Source organism: Cyprinus carpio, chromosome A7 (assembly GCF_018340385.1).
Source record: "Cyprinus carpio isolate SPL01 chromosome A7, ASM1834038v1, whole genome shotgun sequence".
Taxonomy (NCBI): Eukaryota; Metazoa; Chordata; class Actinopteri; order Cypriniformes; family Cyprinidae; genus Cyprinus; species Cyprinus carpio.
In genome coordinates this window covers 23,092,714-23,112,407 of record NC_056578.1, presented here as the reverse complement: position 1 = coordinate 23,112,407, position 19,694 = coordinate 23,092,714, and the positions used below count along the sequence as shown (strand labels likewise).

The 19,694-nt window shown below is 38.1% G+C and overlaps 1 protein-coding gene across 5 annotated transcripts in view; it reads left to right on the top strand.

Annotated features, from left to right (window-relative positions):
* LOC109093327 (activating molecule in BECN1-regulated autophagy protein 1-like) overlaps nucleotides 1-19,694 on the top strand; it is a 69,770-nt gene that overhangs the window by 7,579 nt on the left and 42,497 nt on the right. For 4 of the 5 annotated variants that reach the window (XM_042760438.1, XM_042760437.1, XM_042760440.1 and 1 more), the window contains exons 8-12: nucleotides 2,381-2,467; nucleotides 4,008-4,190; nucleotides 6,426-6,500; nucleotides 9,016-9,116; nucleotides 18,927-19,037. In XM_042760438.1, the coding sequence (XP_042616372.1) occupies nucleotides 2,381-2,467; nucleotides 4,008-4,190; nucleotides 6,426-6,500; nucleotides 9,016-9,116; nucleotides 18,927-19,037 (557 nt within the window). The remainder of the gene's footprint in view (nucleotides 1-2,380; nucleotides 2,468-4,007; nucleotides 4,191-6,425; nucleotides 6,501-9,015; nucleotides 9,117-18,926; nucleotides 19,038-19,694) is intronic. The other variant, XM_042760439.1, reaches the window with a different exon arrangement.

Sequence of the window (19,694 nt, the reverse complement as noted above, 5' to 3'; positions counted from 1 at the left end):
CATATCAACACTGTCACTTCCCCACAGCATAGATGATTAAACTTTAAGAATCGAGTGAGGTGACAAACAAAGTGTTTTTTTCATTTTGCTACATAAATTATAAATCTTACCAGAAAGGAATTGCATAGAGATTGGCCAGTTTATTTGTTTTTATGACATTGTTTTTATGTTTTGATTTATGTGAAGTTCAGAAGAGCTTGTTGTGTTCACCAAGCATACAAAAAGTGAAATGCATGGCAGACTTCTGAAATGGTCTGATTTCATTTGGAGCCTTCACATGAAAGTCAAAATTTCACCCTGAATTGCAGTAAGGCCCCTATAACAGATGAAATTATCTGCAAGATACTGACAGAAACTCTTAAGTGAAAGGAACATGTTTGTTGTATTTATGCTGTTATAGCAACACGAGCAAAATGAAGCTGTCATTTCTCACCCTTGTGTTCTCAGCTGTAAGGGACACCAGGTCCTTGACGTGCTGACGGTACTTTAATTAAGTTTTTTAAAATTTAATTTGATTATTGTAACATCTGTAAAAACAGGATCTTCTGTTGAAAAGTGATTGCTTTTTTTTTTTTTTTTTTTTTTTTTTTTAAAAGAAGCCTTTTATGCTCATGCATTTATTTGATCAAAAACACAGTAAAAACAGTAACATTGTAAAATATTAGAATAACAAATGACTTTTACGCTTATGCCGTAGAATTTGTCACTAGTTTAGGAAACGGTCTGTTTTTCAAAGCCCTGTACAACTAGTCCAGTATTTTGATTTGGTAATGTCCATATGAACCATGGGTCAGACTGTTGATACTGCACTCTGTCTAGTTGAGTCATTTAAGGTAAGCATTGACTCATGGTCTAGCATTTAACTGCTTCTCTGGACTGTCATATATTGCTAATTAAAATAAGTAGGCCACTTGGCTCATAAAGAGAAGTCTGGTTTTGTTGGGTGCTGCAGTTAAGTTAACCAACCCACTTTTATAAGTTGAAGTTCATCACATTGGCACTTTTGTAAGGAATCTGATGTAAAATGTGGGACAATCTTTGCAGATTACTCCCCTCAAGGGGTCCTGCAATGCCAGTTACAGTCCGTTGGGGGCAGTAGCTCATCACACTGTGCATATGTGGCAGTAACTATGCACACAGATCTCCATCACTGAGTGGCCTATGGGCCTTTATTCTGATGATGTGCTTGCATGTCGCCGGGCAGCCTGTCCCATGTGCATGGCTGTGCTGTGATTTGGCTGCGTTTTAAGGCCAATGCTGTGCTGCAAAAAACAGTATCACACTTCACTTATGCAGAAGTGCAACAAGAATAATACTCTGTCATTTGATGTTCTCCCACGAGTCCCACTCCAGTTCAGTGTTACTTACTCTCAGCTTTGAGCATGGAGCAAAGTTTCAGAATGAAATCTTCCCACTACATGCTATTGTCATACGTGAAAAAAGAGCAACTTTTTCATTGTAAAATAAATAGAAGTTGGTTAATTAATAACAGTTGCCTCATTAGAGTGGCATATAGATAGAAAATAAAAATGCTGATATTTAAAAGTTACTGTAGAATACAGAAATATTAAAAGGTCTTAAGACTATAGTATCAAATCATGACTAATCAAAAGGTGATTGCAGACAAAACGAGTTACCAGAATTACCAGAACAGGAGGTTTTGGAAATGTCTTGTGCATTTTTAAATAGCCTTGTTTGCTTCATCTCTGTTAAAATGCAGATCTTGATCTTTAATAGTCAAAGGGAGCAAACAAAGCAAATGTGTGAAAAGGAGTCAGAATCGATCCGTTCTGTTTTTGATGTGAGTCAAAGGGCAGAAGCTGGCATTCTAATGAAGAGCTGAGCACACCCACACCAAAAACATTCACATTCACACACATCACACTGACTCATGCTGAATAAAAATGCCCTGCTTGCTACACAACTGTCCGTCTGGCTTTGTGCCCTGCCAGTACGACGCAGAATGTTTTCATCCGCAGGACTCAGTCTCCTTTTTTAATGGCCTTCAGCATACTCTTTGTTGTGTGGGGAATAGTACAAACTCAAACTTAACAAATGCCCCAATTTAACAGATTTTTAACTGATTCCTAGCCAGGCCTGGTATAGCGCACATCATTACTTACACATTACATTCATTTAGCCTTTGCATAACAGTCGGTAATGAGCATACTAATGTCCTTGTTCAGTTTAATGAGATTTTTAATGATTGTGATGGCCCATGGTGGGGAGTGTTGCTGTAGTGACAGCTTAGTGCAAATTGGAGGAAATTTTGTCTCCGTCTTCTTTGTGTGATGTCCTGTCCAGAGATTCTTCATATGAGCAGGAGGTGAAAGTCTTCGCAATTCAAAAACATGCAAAGCAGTGTAATTCTGTTTTGTAGGAGGCTGCTGGAGTCGTCCATGATGTCTCTTTCCAGATATGACGTCTCTGGATCGCAAGACCACCCCATCTATCCCGATCCAGCCAGGTGATTCATTGTGTGTGTGATGTGTTTGTTTGTGTGTGTGTGAGTGTTGCATGAACTGCATTTCATGGTCATGCCACTTGGCCGGTGAGGTCTAGGTAATGAGGAAGACTGTGTGTCACGTTGCCGGTCAGCAGTGTGACTTTACAGACCTGCCAGCACCCCAATGTCCCCCTAATTCAAACACGCACTCACATAGCCTGTCAGCATCTTCTGACTCGGTGAGCGAGGCTCATAATAAAGTGAGTTCATGGCTAGTTTGTCATTGTTGAGCTCTGGGGAATCAGCTGTGGTCCAGGATCGAGACAGATTGTTAGCACAGACTCCTGCTGACAGGTTCGCACAAACACAGAGGCTGACGCACCTCTAACCTGTGAATTACCACAACAGACTCATTTCCCCCTGAGCAGAATGTACCTGGTGTTGGAAGCCATCCGAGCAGAGGGATAGTCTGACTCCAACACATTCAGAGCCACAAGTAATGGGCACTATATGACATGATTGTTTCCCGGAAAACACATCCTCAAACACATGCTGATAAACTGTGTGTGTGCATTGTGTTTAGGCTCTTTCAGGCAGACTGTCACTGATTTGGCTGATTCTCAGTTCCTTAGAGCTCTAAAAAGTTCTGCCAAGTTTCTGTCCCTGCAATTGTATGTGTTTGTGAGGGAGAATATTCTGTTCCGTTTGCTTCATAATTACAGTAATTCTCTTTGTGGCTGGTGAGGATGTGTGACCATTGTCACACCCTGGGGTTTATTTGGCGTTTAGCTCTGTTTGTCTTAGCATTAAGCTCATCTGTTCCAAGCTGGTGGCAGATGTCCTTGCTCAACTAGTCCAAGACAGAATGAAACTCCAGATGCTCTTCCTGTCTAAACTGCACAAAGGATTTTAGTTTTCCAAAATGCTAACTAATGTCTCAGCAGCTGAATTAAATGAGAATAGATGCAGCTTTCATTGAGTGGATATGAAAGTTAGTATTAAGTATATATCAGCTGTACACAAAAGTTGTTTAAAAACAGAAGATGATCAGAGGAGGTTCCTGTCAGGGTGGAAAAGGTCAGATGGTTACAAACTGAAAATGTCACTAATTCAGTGAACGGAAGTGAAACACAACAGGTTTATCTGTGAATCAGACTGTTCATACCTCAGTCATTTGGATTGGTTTGTCTATACTAATGTTATATGGATTAACTTAAACATCTCTTATTGACCATTGCTTTAATGTACTCAACAGACAGTTTGTGACTGGTTACAGTGCTGCTGAACAGTTTAAACTTTTGACAAAATCTTCTTTAAACACAAAAACGATATCATAAAAGTAACCACTGCTGTAGTTCATAAGGTTAAGATTCTAAAGTATCTGTATCAGTATTGACAGTATACCAGTATTGGCACACATTTTGTGTATCAGTGCATCTCTTAGTAAGTGTATTTATTTGATTCATGCGTCAGGACAGAAACAGTTGGATGACTTGTTTGGTATGTTGCCTAGTAAATATCTAACATCACTGTGGCTTCTATCTGTGTTGTGTGTGTGTAGGTTGTCCCCTGCAGCATATTACGCACAACGTATGATCCAGTATCTGTCTCGGCGTGACAGCGTTCGCCAGCGCTCTCTGCGCCCCCCCAGCAGACCCCGACCCCTGTCCTCCAATCCCAGCAGCCTCTCCCCTGGCCCTGCCCCCAGCATGGACAACAACGAAGTTGACTTCGAGGAGTTTGAGTAAGTAAACAATAACGCAGACACATAAAGCCTGTGCCAAATTGTTTCTGCATTCTAACCTGCTCTCATCCGCTTGTAAAAATCTCTACGGATTTATTTCCCTGTTTTGTTGCTAGGCAACCCAGCAAACATACAGGGCAGGCTCTGAATCCCAGAATGTTATGATTTCTGCTTTTCAACCGGCTTATTGAGCTTGCCAACAATTTTACCAGAGTTGCCCGTGGCATTTCTTCTTATAGCGCTTGGCATTAGCGTAAGGCTTGGCTTGAAATGCACTTTGATTCCGATGGGACGTAGTAATGTACTGCTTTGAGTTCACTGCTTTATTCCTGTTGGACAACTGTGAAATTATAGAAGTCAGAGAGGAATTTTTCCTCTCATCTGCTGTGTTTTAAGTTCAAATCAAAGTTTTGTATTGTGCTTTTCAAAATGCATATTATTTCAAAGCAGGTTTACCAGGGTTCCTATGCAGTTTGGAAAAGTATGGAATTTTTTAGAGGCTCTGTATGTTATCACTTCGAGGAAAAAAAAACTGAGAAAATAAAAATATTTACAGATGACTGTATATAACAAATATAAAGCTAAAAACAATGCTGTATGAACCATTTATGTTAAGGTCTGAAAATCTACTGAGAAGTTTGGAAATTTGAGTCTGGAAAAACCAATGGACTTTTGAGATGGAAAATGTGTAGGAACCCTGGTTTACTAAGAATAGTGTCTTACAACCCTGATCAAGCAAAGAGGAAACAATGACAAGAAAAAGCTCCCCACTATGGTTAAGTAGATAAGAAACAAATTGCATTACCATCCAAATGTCTGTGGTCAGTAAGATTCTTTAATGTTCACAAAGTCTCTTATGCTCACCTAGGCTGCATTTATTTGATCATAAATAAAGTAAAACCATAATATTGTGAAATATTGTAAAAATGTAAAATAATTGTTTGAAACTTATAAAATGTAATTAACTCTTTTAATGCTAAACTGTGATTGAAAAAAAAATGGATGAACGGATGAATAAACCACCAAAACAAAAAAATTTAACAACAAATGTAAATAATTATAATAATAATAATAATAAAAAATAAAAGTCTTGTTGACCTCAGACTCAAAACTGAACAGTAGTGTATACTCAAGGAATACACAAATATGTATTATTGAAGGTGCACTAAGCAATATTAAAAAAATAAAAATAAAAAAAAATCCTGCAAAAAAAGTCCCAAAACACACTCGCTGCCACTCAGGAGTAAGGGGCGTGTCTAGTAGTGACAGGGAGAAGAGAGCACTCAGTGAGTGCACAGGACGGATTTGAGCAGATTGACTATAGATAGCAAGAGATGGCAGATAGATAAAAAAAGAGGAACATTTTGGAGGAACAAAACATTAAAAAGAAGGGTTATCAAGCAAGTAGGAGCAAAGAAGGGATCACCTTTCCAGTGGTGGCTTTCCTCTTGTGCCGGGTGTTGCACATGAAACGGAGCTAAACCACTGAACAGAATTTACGAAGCCATTACAGTTTTTCCATAAGCACATTATGAAATTACATGTCCCTTGCAATCTCATTATCAGACTTTTAAAAAGTCCAGATTCATAATTTTAATATGCAAATGCTCTTTTAATTTGTTTGTTTTTGGAAGCAGCCAACTAGTCTGTGCTCAAGGCTCCAGTCATTGGTCCTTTTATGGAACCATTAATGCTCCAAAATGTCTCGCTTTTCCTCTCTCCAACCCCTCCATTAGTTGAATATCAGTGTTTCTCTCCTCTCTAAATACATTTCTGAAATCATTTTGCTGCTCTTCTTCCCCTCTCTTTCTTTTTTTTGTTCCTACTTTTTTTTTGGCTGGATTAGATGCCCTCCTCTGAGCTGATGAATAATTCCACCCGCTGGCTGGAGAGTTCAGCGTTCACTGCAGTCTAGGACCACAGATCCATATTCATCAGAATACTTATGAAACCCATCAGTCTTTCAGTTAGCCATCATATTAATATTTATGTTTGCCAAAAAAAAATAATTCTTTCAGTTCTTTATCATTCATTCGCACTCTTACCTTGCAAGCATACTGATGTTCTCATTCAGCTAAAAATGATTGTAGAAATTCTTAAGCTGTTTAATTTAGTATTCACACTTTGACTTAATTTTTCAAAATTACAAAGGACAAATGATATTAAACAAGTTTGATGTTTGATCTAATGATTATTATTGCTGACCAGATCGTTTGTGTGTGTGTGTGTGTACAGGGACAATGGAAGCAGACATAGGGCTCCTCGTAACGCACGCATGTCTGCCCCCTCCCTTGGTCGCTTTGTGCCCAGGTAGGAACACTTTTAGTCTGTTTATGCCAATGCACCAGAAATACATGCTAACACCAGTTTCCCACTGCAAGCGTGAGCGGCATGTGAACAGCGCATATTTTTTTCAGCATGCATGTTAATCAATGAGTGCATTCACACCGGCAGCAGGAGCAGCGCGTGAGTGTCGAGCAGGAGCTAGCGTGAGCAGCGCTGCAGCGATGGTTTCGGTGCCAGGTCTATTTTTGCTGCACCGCTCACGCTCAATTAAAATGACTGTACACTTTTGATGGACAAAATAAATATGATTTCACACAAAACGTGCTAAAAATGCACAGAACAACAATGTCTAGTGTGTTTTAACACAAATTGGAGTATGTCATGAAAAAAAATGAAGAATAAAAAATATGTATAGAAGATTTAGCCATTTTAACTTGTTTTTAATTTTTAATTCCCTAAAGCATTATAACTTAAAACATTTTATCAAACTCACAATGAACAGTTTATCTTGCGCAGGATCTTAAGTTACAATGGAGAAGGCTATAAACATAAGAAATTCATTATTCATTCATTATTGACAGCTTCCGTAAATATTGTATTCTGTAAATATTGCACGTGTTCATTTACGATTGACATGACAAACTTATGCCTTTTATTTATTTTCAGTTCCACAGTTACAGAAACGGAGCTATAGACACAATAAATGCACATGAAACACTGACATATTCAACATTCGGCCTAATAAAAATATTATGAACACTCAGCGTGTTCACCTTGGTTAGAAACACACCTTTTCAATTCAATGATGAACACACTGTTTTCCTAATTAATGTTGTTCAGTTGCTTTGACGCAATAGCGCTATATAAATAAAGGTGACTTGACTTGACTTTTGCTTTTTTTTAATTAATCTCTATGAACAAATAATGACTTAAACATAATATTCTCACTTTACAATTAGCTAAAATAGAATGAATATTATATTGCTCCAGGTCTTTAGTGACAAAAATGGACAACAAGGCACAAATGACAAAGAAGGACACAAGACCAACATAGACACAAAAACAAATCTATAAATGATATTTACATGATATTTAAGTCTTTTTTTTACAGAATTATGCATTGCTGCTGTTTTTCTAACATTTTCTAACACACAGCTTCAAGTTACACTCCAACTAAATGGGTGAAGACAAATTTACATGTGTGACATGTCCGAAACAGCCTGGATAACAAAAGGCTAACACTGCTGTCAGTCAAACTCATCAAAAATTATACAAAAACACTTTTTATTTATTTTAGTTATTTGAGATGTTATAATAGTTCTCTAATTGTGTTAAAATAGATGAAACAATAATTCTTTAAAAAATATTATATTTGTATAATAAACTGGGGGGGCCTGCATCAGACTGGGCGGGCCTATGCCCATCAGGCCCTTCGCTGCCTACACCCCCGCGCTGTACAAATGCTTCCAGTGTGAATACACTGGCACATCTGCAGCTGCAGTGACGCTGTAGTTACGCTCACGCGCCGCTCACGCTTGCAGTGTGAAACAGGCGTAACTCTATTCCAAAACCTAGTGAGCTGCCTCACTGCCTGCTGCCAACATGGGCAGCGTCCATCTGAGAGTGTGTTGTGTGTCATACAAATAACACTCTGCAGGCACAAGAAGTACACAGGAGACTTGAGTCACGATTGATTTCAATACAGTTGATGGGAGAGATGACACAATATTCTAATAATAATAATAATACAAATATTATATTATTAGAAATATACGCTACTTTTAATATAAGTTTTGTGTCAGTAAGTTTTTTTTAAAATGTGTTTTATCTTCAACAAGTCTGCGTTTTTTATTAAAAACAGTAAAACAGTAATAATCATAAAAACAGTAATACTGGGAAATATTATTACAATTTAAAATTAGTGAAACCAGGATTTTAATAAACCATAACTTCAAACTTAAACATAACATGGCAAAGCAGCCATTACTCTAGTCTACTCTATTATCAATGTAGAAAACAGTTGTGCTGCTTAATATTTTTGTGGAAACCCTGATACATATTTTTTTTAGGATTCTGTGATGAATAGAAAGTTCAAAGCAAAAGTTCACACAAGTTTCACACTTAACAGACTTTGCTGTCATTTTTGATCAATTTAATGCATCTTTGTTGAATAAAAGTATTCATTTATTTTACAAACTTTTGAGGGGTATTGTACATAGCACACACATTTGGGGAATTTTTTTTTAAAAAAGTAAAATTTTTAAACTTTTTATTGATACTGTTTACAATTTAAATTTCTGTTGAAATTAGTTTTGTTATCAGTTACATTTAAAATCTGAATTTTTTTTCTTTCATTTCATCTGTCATGCTGGATATATTTTTTTACTGAGTTTTTCCACAGTGCTCTATGGAATTTCCTTCCCTGTGAAATATGCATGTGATGCTGATATTTTACACAACCTCGAAACTCTCAAATCATGGGTTCACATGTTCTGTCATTCTCTCTCACACTGCCTCTATTTCACCCCATCTCTCGCAGACGGTTCCTCTTGCCGGAGTTTTTGCCGTATGCTGGAATCTTCCATGAGCGAGGGCAGCCGGGCCTGGCTACACACTCATCCGTCAATAGGGTCCTCGCAGGTACGTTCGCCCTCTAAAGCTACAGGAGTTTTCTAATATTAGATGGGCTGGGTACTCACTAAAGGCTTTGTCAGGGATGAAACTGCCCAGAATTGTTCGTATAATGTCATGTGTTGGGTCAATGACAAGTGCTAATTCGCCCACTCGCCCTACTATTTTGGCTAGGAGGGCTCTCAGTGGGGCTCTTTAACAGCAGTTATATTAGCGTTGACTGTTCTGCATTAAAGAGGTAGTTAAACTGAAAATAAAAAATTCTGTTGTCATCTGTTCACACTAGAGGTCTTCACTGGTCCACTTGGATCCGAAAACCCGAGGTCCGACCCGAGACCCGAGCGGGTTCCGGTCCAAAACTTTGACGAGTACCTCGGACACAGGTTGGGTTTGGTATTAGCGGCCCCGGGTCTTGGGTAATTTAAAATAAATATGCTTTTTCCAAATAGATCCAATTAGACCTGAATTCTTTTAAACTGTCCCGAATGCATAGGCTACTTTGACTTTCGTGTTAAGAGAGGAAAGCACATAGAAAAGGAGCATATGTTTGTAACCTCGCACACAGAATTCATCTTATAGATATGAGATCCATCAGGAAAATCCACTCACTTCACTGCTGCCTGTTCATATAGGGCTTTTCTTTTTTTGTGCACAGAAGCCTTTCGCCGGAGATGAGGTTGCAGACAACACAAATCCAAGAATTATTAGGCTATCGATTTATTTTTTATCAAACTATAACATTTATTTTTCAAATCCACTGGTCACAATTGAAAGCCGAGCTCAGAAATAACTTGTTTCCATTAGGCAGGCACTAATATAAAGTAGCCTAATACTAAATTGAATAAATGTTAAATAAATCAAAATAATGGAGAAGTGGCCAAATCAGTCAGCAGGACACTGGGATTTTTCCTGATTGACTGTGGGGCTGCAGGCTGTACACAAGTAAATGCCATTTACGTTCGGGTCCAGTCTGGTTTGCAATTAAATGCCTTCGGGTTGGACTCAGGTCTAATTTCATTGGGTCTGTCTCGGGTCGGGTTTTTCTTTAAAAAGCTACTGTAGGGCTTTAGAAGCCATATAACACTACAATTGTTTTGACTACTTTTTTTTATACTAAACCACTTCAGATGAACACATTTTGAGTGAACTACACTTTCAGTATAAACCATATATAGCTGGAGTGCCATCAGCGAAGTATTAGCTACAGACAAATTGTTTCAGCTAATTAATTATGTTTTCTCCCTTGCTTGACCCAAAAAGCTATGGTTTTGTATGGTCCCATGTACCCTACCTCTTACACCAAACCTGCACTTCAAAACAACTTTCTAAACACCCAGTAGTCTCAAAATATACATCTTGGTACACCTGTATGCCCTCATCACAGGGTTATTAAAAAAATGTTGTCTTGAAGCCAGCTGCATCGCTAAACATCTTTCCTACATATAGTCAACAACTTTCAGAAGTGCGGAAAAATCAAACAGATGTTGTGAATGAATAGTAAATTGCTCGAGGTGTACTGTGGAAACAGAAAAAAATATATATATTTAGGAAACAACATGCACATTAGTTTTTTTTCAGGACCAGCACTACAAATTTTTATCAGCCGTCTTTTAAGTGCTTGTGAGGGTGGACTTCCCTCACTTCACAGATCCCACTCCCTACATACCCTGCACCAATTCAGCATAATACAAATGTCCACAGTACTGTTTCTCGCTTTTGCACACCAGCATTCTTTCTCTCTCCCACACAGAGAGGCATCTTCAGCCCACACTAATTGCAGTGTGTGATATAAGGTTCAGAAATGCCCCTCTCCAAACCCTCTCCAGCTCACACAGAAGAGCATCATGGCTTTACTTTACAGAGCAGCAATCATTCAGTCCCTCTCCTCTCCTCTCCTCCTCTCCTCTCCTCTAATCTCTATTTTTTAAACTCAAAATTCTAATTGAAATTTCTATCATCATTTATTTACTCTTTTGTAATTACAAACTTGAATTACTGAGTTTCTTCTATGAAAGATATTTTGAATGTTTCAACCCTTATTTTTTCTTCAAAAAATGAAAGTCAGTATGGTCCAGTGTTGTTTGGACCCTAATTATCTGCAGAAGATAGAAAGGTGTGCAGTAAATGATGACATAATTTTAATTTTTGGGTGAAATATATTGTGCAGCTGTGATGTAAACAAAGTCCATGTACATGGTAGTGCTGGAACAGTTATTACAGTCATCTGACAGATTTTTCTGTGGCAAGATGAATTATGTGCATAAATTAACTGTGAATTATTGTTAAATCAGTACTTTATATAGTTTTTGTAATTGTCAAGTTCACTGGGCGTGAACTAATCATATTTATTTTTTCCAATAATCATTCTTGGGACTGCTGTTATATTGTGTTGCAGAGGGTAGTTGCATAGCCATAAGGTTTGATTGCCCCTTGTTCTAAGATGAGAGGATATGACTGTTATTGTGAACTCCAGGGCAAATATCCAAACTGAGGCAGTTACCAGCACACTCTAACTGCTCTCAGACAACCTCATACAAGCCCCTCAGCACAGAGTGCAAATACAGTACACCCATTTAAGACAAAACTTTCCACATGCCCAGGCTTTCTCTATCACTCTCTTGCTCTCAGTACTTTTGCTGTGTACAATCGTGGCCAAAAGTTTTGAGAATTACATAAATATTAGTTTTCAAAAAGTTTGCTGCTAAACTGCTTTTAGATCTTTGTTTCAGTTGTTTCTGTGATGTACTGAAACATAATTACAAGCACTTCATACGTTTCAAAGGCTTTTATCGACAATTACATGACATTTATGCAAAGAGTCAGTGCATTTGCAGTGTTGGCCCTTCTTTTTCAGGACCTCTGCAATTCATCTGGGCATGCTCTCAATCAACTTCTGGGCCAAATCCTGACTGATAGCAACCCATTCTTTCATAATAACTTCTTGGAGTTTGTCAGAATTAGTGGGTTTTTGTTTGTCCACCCGCCTCTTGAGGATTGACCACAAGTTCTCAATGGGATTAAGATCTGGGGAGCTTCCAGGCCATGGACCCAAAATTTCAACATTCTGGTCCCCGAGCCACTTAGTTATCACTTTTGCCTTATGGCACGGTGCTCCATCGTGCTGGAAAATGCATTGTTCTTCACTTAAACTGTTGTTGGATTGTTGGAAGAAGTTGCTGTTGGAGGGTGTTTTGGTACCATTCTTTATTCATGGCTGTGTTTTTGGGCAGAATTGTGAGTGAGCCCACTCCCTTGGATGAGAAGCAACCCCACACATGAATGGTGTCAGGATGCTTTACTGTTGGCATGACACAGGACTGATGGTAGCGCTCACCTTTTCTTCTCCGGACAAGCCTTTTTCCAGATGCCCCAAACAATCGGAAAGGGGCTTCATCGGAGAATATGACTTTGCCCCAGTCCTCAGCAGTCCATTCACTGTACTTTCTGCAGAAGATCAATCTGTCCCTGATGTTTTTTTTTTTTGGAGAGAAGTGGCTTCTTTGCTGCCCTTCTTGACACCAGGACATCTTCCAAAAGTCTTCGCCTCACTGTGCGTGCAGATGCGCTCACACCTGCCTGCTGCCATTCCTGAGCAAGCTCTGCACTGGTGGCACTCCGATCCCGCAGCTGAATCCTCTTTAGGAGACGATCCTGGCGCTTGCTGGACTTTCTTGGACGCCCTGAAGCCTTCTTTACAAGAATTGAACCTCTTTCCTTGAAGTTCTTGATGAACCTATAAATTGTTGATTTAGGTGCAATCTTAGTAGCCACAATATCCTTGCCTGTGAAAGCCATTTTTATGCAACGCAATGATGGCTGCACGCGTTTCTTTGCAGGTCACCATGGTTAACAATGGAAGAACAATGATTTCAAGCATCACCCTCCTTTTAACATGTCAAGCCTGCCATTCTAACCCAATCAGCCTGACATAATGATCTCCAGCCTTGTGCTCGTCAACATTTTCACCTGAGTTAACAAGATGATTACTGAAATGAGCTCAGCAGGTCCTTTAATGACAGCAATGAAATGCAGTGGAAAGTTTTTTTTGGGATTAAGTTAATTTTCATGGCAAAGAAGGACTATGCAATTCATCTGATCACTCTTCATAACATTCTGAAGTATATGCAAATTGCTATTATAAAAACTTAAGCAGCAACTTTTCCAATTTCCAATATTTATGTAATTCTCAAAACTTTTGGCCATGACTGTACTTATTTCTCTTCTCTGAGATCAGGGATCTTCAATTACTTTCTTTTGAAAGCCAGATTATCCAAATGAATATTTTAGAGGAAGGCCAACATTTTTTTCAAAGTAGTTATTAGAATATAGCATTTTCATTTTAAGTCTAAAATGTTATCATGAGAAACAAAACTAAATATCCCTAATGTGCTCAGTGATTGAGAAGATAGACAGACATTTGTCTTTATTCAGCTGCTGTACTGTATATACACACACATACACAAACATACATACACAGTACACATGATCATTAATGAGTAAATTCAAAAATATGTTTCAATGATGTTCAAGCTTAAGAATGACTCATAACTGTATAGAACCAAACACTGTATGTATGCAGGTTTAGTGGCTCTTCCTGATATCACTTTTTATGCTGCACACTCTGAACAAATGAGCTGCAACAGTTTAATGCTGTGTTCATTATTCTCCTCTTCTTCCCCTTCTGCCTACCAGAATGTGTCTTGTGCAATGATATTTGTTTTCAATGCGAATTTAGGTGGTTTGTAACTCAACTTCAAACTGTCCAACTATATTTAAGCTATAGTTCTCATGGAAACCAAAACAAGATAGTGAAATATTTTGGGCATTATCTTAGGGTTCATAAATAAAAACAAATATTATTAAATAAAAAAATAAAAAATGAAACCGACATGGATGAATTGTTCAGTAATATTTATAGCATGCATTTACAAAATAGATACGATCGGTTGCCTTAAGTGAATGTAATCGTTTGTTGAAAAGTCTGTTGAGAGTTTACATTGTTCAAATTTAAGCAGCAGTCACACCATTGAGAAATATTGGGGTGTGAGTGTGTGTGTTTATTAAATACTGTTTAACTACAGATAGGAAGTACGATAAAGCCAGAGCTGGAGGCCCTTAGGATGGAGTGTGTAATGAATGAAGGGTTAGTGATGGAGAACAGCAACCCTCTTTAATTCAGACCTTCTCTGATCCATTCAGTCCTGTTCCACCCAGCGCTGCAGGCCTGACTGAACCCTTCAGGTTGTTATTGTCCGAGAGAAACCCATTTTTTATGGACTTTTCAGAGCATGAAAAACTGCAGCACAGACCCGATTATCTTTAATGGAATGGTTCTTTCACCAGACTTTCTCTCTCTATTCTTGCTCTGTCGGGTCACTGCTGAAGAGGCTGGTGAGTATATATGAGGCTTATGACTGAATTCTGCTGCATGGGCAGATTGGTAATTTATGTTTTGGTGTGTGAAGTAAAAATTTCCATCATTTTGGAAAGCACTGATATAATTAGTTTTATCATGAAGAAGCACATTTTTCTTCGTAGTTGTCCTTTATTCAGTTATTGTACGGGACATTTGTGATGACCTCGTTTAGCACACGCACCACATGCCATACAAAGACTCCCTCGGGTAATCACTCCTTAAAACACTCAGTAGAGTCGCTCTTAAAACACAGCTGAGTCTATTGAGAGTTCAGGAGAGGTCTCCCCCCCTCTCTCTCTCCCTCCTTGTTTCTCTTGTTTCTTGTCTTTGTCTTTCTGGGCAGCTCCAGGTAGTGACCCGTCTTTGAGAGGTGCAGCATCAGTAATGCCCCTTAGCTGCTCTTTATTCTTTTGCATTGGCAGAACTCAAAGGACTCAAAGGTTAGGGGTCACATGTCGTCATAATTTCCTGCTCTATGTACAAGGGGTTTCTTTGTACATGCAAAATGTATTACGTAATTGTTGTGTAATCTATCATAGATCAGACTGCAGAATTGTTAATTATTGAAGTTATATTTTTACATAACACACATACACACACACACAAACACACACACACACACACACACACACACACACACACACACACACACACACACACACACACACACACACACATACATACATACATACATATATATATATACATATATACATATATATATATACATATACATATATATACATATACATATACATATATATTTATATATATATATATATATATATACACACACACACACACACACACACACACACACACACACACACACACACACACACATACAAATGCAGCCTTGGTGAGCATAAAAGACCTCTTTCTTAAGCGTTAACAAACCTCACTGGCCCCAAACGCTTGAACTGTAGTGTATACATTTTTTGGCATTATTTTTCGACTTGTTAAAATGTGTTTATTTTTTTACTAGTATGGACCTAGTTTGAAATATTCTCTCTGGCAGATCACATCATCAAATAGAGACGCCTTAAACAAATTTGATGAATCTATTTAGTCTCAAAAAGAAAACTGTTGTCTGTAAAAGCTTTGGTGAGGGGCATATCTGAGGATTTGCCAGATTGAAGTGTCAGCATGTTTGATTAACTGATCTAGAGGGAAAAAGAATCCATTTTTTTAAATGATATTTGCAATTCATCAATTTTGATACTGTCATCCTTTGAGAGCAACAGCCTCTGGGTTAAGCCAAAGAGCATGCAGCTTGTTGGATCTGTTGTTCATACAATCAGAATCTATCCAGATGACACAGCATTATGACATATTGGACTGCTGAACTATATTCAGAAAACATTGCATTGCTCGTGCCAGCAGGAATGGTGACTACTAGTTAACGGTTGTAACAGTTTTCCTGCTCTGTGTGAGAAGGTGCAGACCTGACCTCCTCTGTGCTAACTGCCTGTGTCTGTGAGTGCTGAGAATGTAATTGGTGTTGAGCAGAAGTTTAATCAGCCAGCAGGGCAGGAAGTTCTGATCCTGCCAAGACTCTGAGACCTGTTACACTAATCATCCAAACTTACAAATTATCTCCCATAGCATTTGCATAGTGTAACAAACCCATTTGATAATCTGACACAGTGCTTTTGAGGTTCACAAAATATTAAGTGAATTCTAACATTAAGAGAATGTGACATGAATTTTTGAGCATTTTAGTTGAGACTGTGTGGTGGTTTGTCTACTGTTCAGCCACCTGTGGCCTACTCTCCTTTCTGAACTATACCTGACAGAGCAACCAACTAACCTAGAAAGTACACCCCGTCACTTTCACGCTTTGCAGCTGTCTGTATATTAGGCTTATAAAAGCCTTACAAGATTACATTTGACCATCTGAGTGCAAGTCTAAGTATCATTGACGTTGTTATAACATTACACACTATATAGTGCTGATCTATGCCGCCTTATGCTCTTTTTATTTATTAGGCTCAATTTCAGTTAGTCTCAGCTTAATTCTCTCTCTCGGGAAGGTAAATTGAAGATGTATTTTTGAATATAGGAAAATCATATGTCATCAAATTAGTGGCAATTGTACTTCCATTAGAATGGTTATATGGACTGAATATGATTAAAGCATCAATATTGTTTTATAATGTTTTGACACCTCAAAACTGTGAACACTCTGACTGTAAATTTACTACAAATGATTAGTAGCAATAGTATGGTGTTAAAGGAATTGTTTGCCAAAAAATAACATTTCTGTCCCAAAAAAAAATAAGAGGGTGACAAATCTTGCACTTTTGGGTGATCTCTCCCTTTAACAAACAAGGTGTAGAGCAGTGAACTTTTGAACTGAGTGTTTTTAAATTGCTCTCTATTGTTGGCACTTTTTTATTTTTTAATCTGTGAATATGTAAATGACTCTGAAAATGTAAATGAATGCATCCTCCAGTGTCTACAGTCTCTGTCCACCTCATCAAATTCTCCTCAAGCACCCCCAAAAGTTCAATTTTTCAGGGCAATTTGTTGTGCGTCTATGAGGGAAAACGATGGCCGTGAAAAAGGTTTAGCTCATAACTGCACTGTGACAGATGATAAATACTTAATCCCTCACCCTAGCCTTTTTTTGGGGGATAAAATTGTCATTTAAGTATAGCTAATTCTTGAAAACTCAGTCTGTTCCTCATCTGTTCCACTCCACTCCTCCAAATCGTCTCTGAATTAAAACCATGTTACAGTAAAATGATTAATTATATCCTTTTATTTGAAGATAACTTTGTGTCACAAGAATGTGTTTTATGTGTCATTCATCTAATGATTTTATTGCAGTTTCTTTTGTGATTTGCCCTGTTTTTGACCAACGCTTTGGAGAGTAAAGGATTTGATGATTCAGTTTCAGTCGACATACTCATCTCAGTTCTGTCCATCATTATGTTCTCCCTTATTTCCTCTTCAAATGCTCCGTCTCTGTCATCATGGCTAAAACTTACTCTACTCTTCAGGAGATTTTTTACTTTTCTTCAGCAAGTATGCAATAAATTGATCAAAAGTGACAGTAAAGACATAATGTTACAAAAGATTTCTCTCTCAAATAAAAAAAAAAAAATCATATTTTGTTTTCATAATAACATGTACAGTGTTAACAGAAGAAAAACACCAGCACTAGATGTGTTGAAGTTTAGTGTAAAGTTCATAGCATTCTGGTTCCCAAAGGGTCTTTTATAGTGAAAGAAGCTCTCCAGCTCATTAGTCCATGGCTGTTAGAGCAGCTCCTGAAAGCCTGTCCGAATGCCAGCTCGCTGCACCTGGGTGTCTGTTGGCTGTAATGGGCAGAGTGCAGGGGGAAGCTGTGTAATAGATACTTATGTCTGCATAACGTCTCCTTGAGTCCAGGTCATAACAGGCAAATCTAATCTGTTAGCCAGGCCCAGGATCGACCCTCTGCTGGCAAATGGACCTCTTAGTGTACTGTTTGGCCAAAGCCTTTCCTCTTCCCTTCTGTAATTATGGTAACGGGGCTAAGCACTGAAGAGGACAGCCTGACATTTCCTTGTTTACCTCAGAGAAGAGATATGTTGCAGGCAGAGACCTTTATTAAATCCAGTGATGAGTGTGTTGTCTGATTTGCTAAGTGCCCAGACTGAAGTGTAGTTTATATAACCATTGAGGGACTCTACGCGGAAGAAGTTATCACAGATAGATGAGATTCCTCAGGCAAAACAAGGCTTAACTGTTACTGTCTAGAATAGATGCAGAAGAGGATTTGTAGGTTTATCAAATAGTGTAGATATGTTAAACTATTTCCTGATTTTTGTTACTTTTATCTGCTATCATTTAACCTGGTGTTACCAGTATTAGTAGGGCCCATGTTATTAATGTTATTCTGTGTTCTGCTTGAGTGTTCAGGAGAGATGCCCTGTGAACCGCAACAAGACACAATAGAGCCTCTGTAGACAAATGCTATTAGATTTTCCTTGTTGTAATTTGCTGCTCAAGAAACACTTCAATATTGAAAAGAGTTATAATAGTAATATATATTAATGTTATTAATATTTTTGTGGAAACTGTAATACATTTATAGGATTATTTGATGAATAGAAAGGTCAAAAGAACAGCATTTATTTGAAATAGAAATCTTTTGTAACATTATAAATGCCTTTACCATCTCTTGTAACATTCTTAATGTCTATACTGTCTTTACTTTTTGATTGATTTAATGCATCCATATTAAAAGCATTAATTTCTTTCATAATAAAAAATGACTTACCCCAAACCTTTAAAGGGTATTGTATGGAATGTGCGCTATCAGCCTGTTTACTTAGAAATATTGAGTGGTTGAGGAATTTTTAATTGCTGTATCTTTAACATGTGATACTTTTTTCCCTCTCTCTTTTTTTAAGGTGCTGTTATTGGGGATGGTCAATCTGCAGTGGCCAGCAACATAGCTAACACAACGTATCGTCTGCAGTGGTGGGACTTCACCAAATTCGACTTGCCCGAGATCAGTAATGGTGAGTGGTTGAAGGGGTGTATCAAAGCAATTAATGGCAAACAGACTGTCATATTATTAGTAAGAGATGCGGGAGTTAATCCATCAGTACATCGCGTTTTATCTTCAGTGATTCTGAATCATCTACAGTTGTCTGAAATGTAGTTTTTAACAGTGAATATTCCACACAAAAAAACTAGAGCAAGTATCTAAACTGTCTAAATTCTCTGTCACAGGTAAGATCATAGTCTAAGAGACCTGATTTTGATTATGACTTTGTTGTGTATTTGAACAGCAGAATAATCGATAAAAAAATTGAATTAGAATTGAACCCACACTTGGTTTCAGTGGTGTTTTGTGTGGGATTTTCCAGAAAGGCACATGTGTTCTTTCTGAGATTTAATATTTGCCATGTGCCCGTCCACCTGAACAGAAACACAAATGCCACATATGCTTCGATACCCAACAATGTTGAGGAAATCGTAGTGAGGGGAAAGGCTGCACCATGATAAAGTTGCTGTAGTGAAAGGTAAGACTGAGTACTCCACTGAGCGCAAGAGTGCAGCTGATGGAGGACAGATGCCATGGACAGGAGAGGAAATTGGTCACATGTTAAGTTATTTTCTTCCCCGCCTCTCTCTTTCTTTCCCTCTCACGATGAGCGTTACTGGAAGCTCTT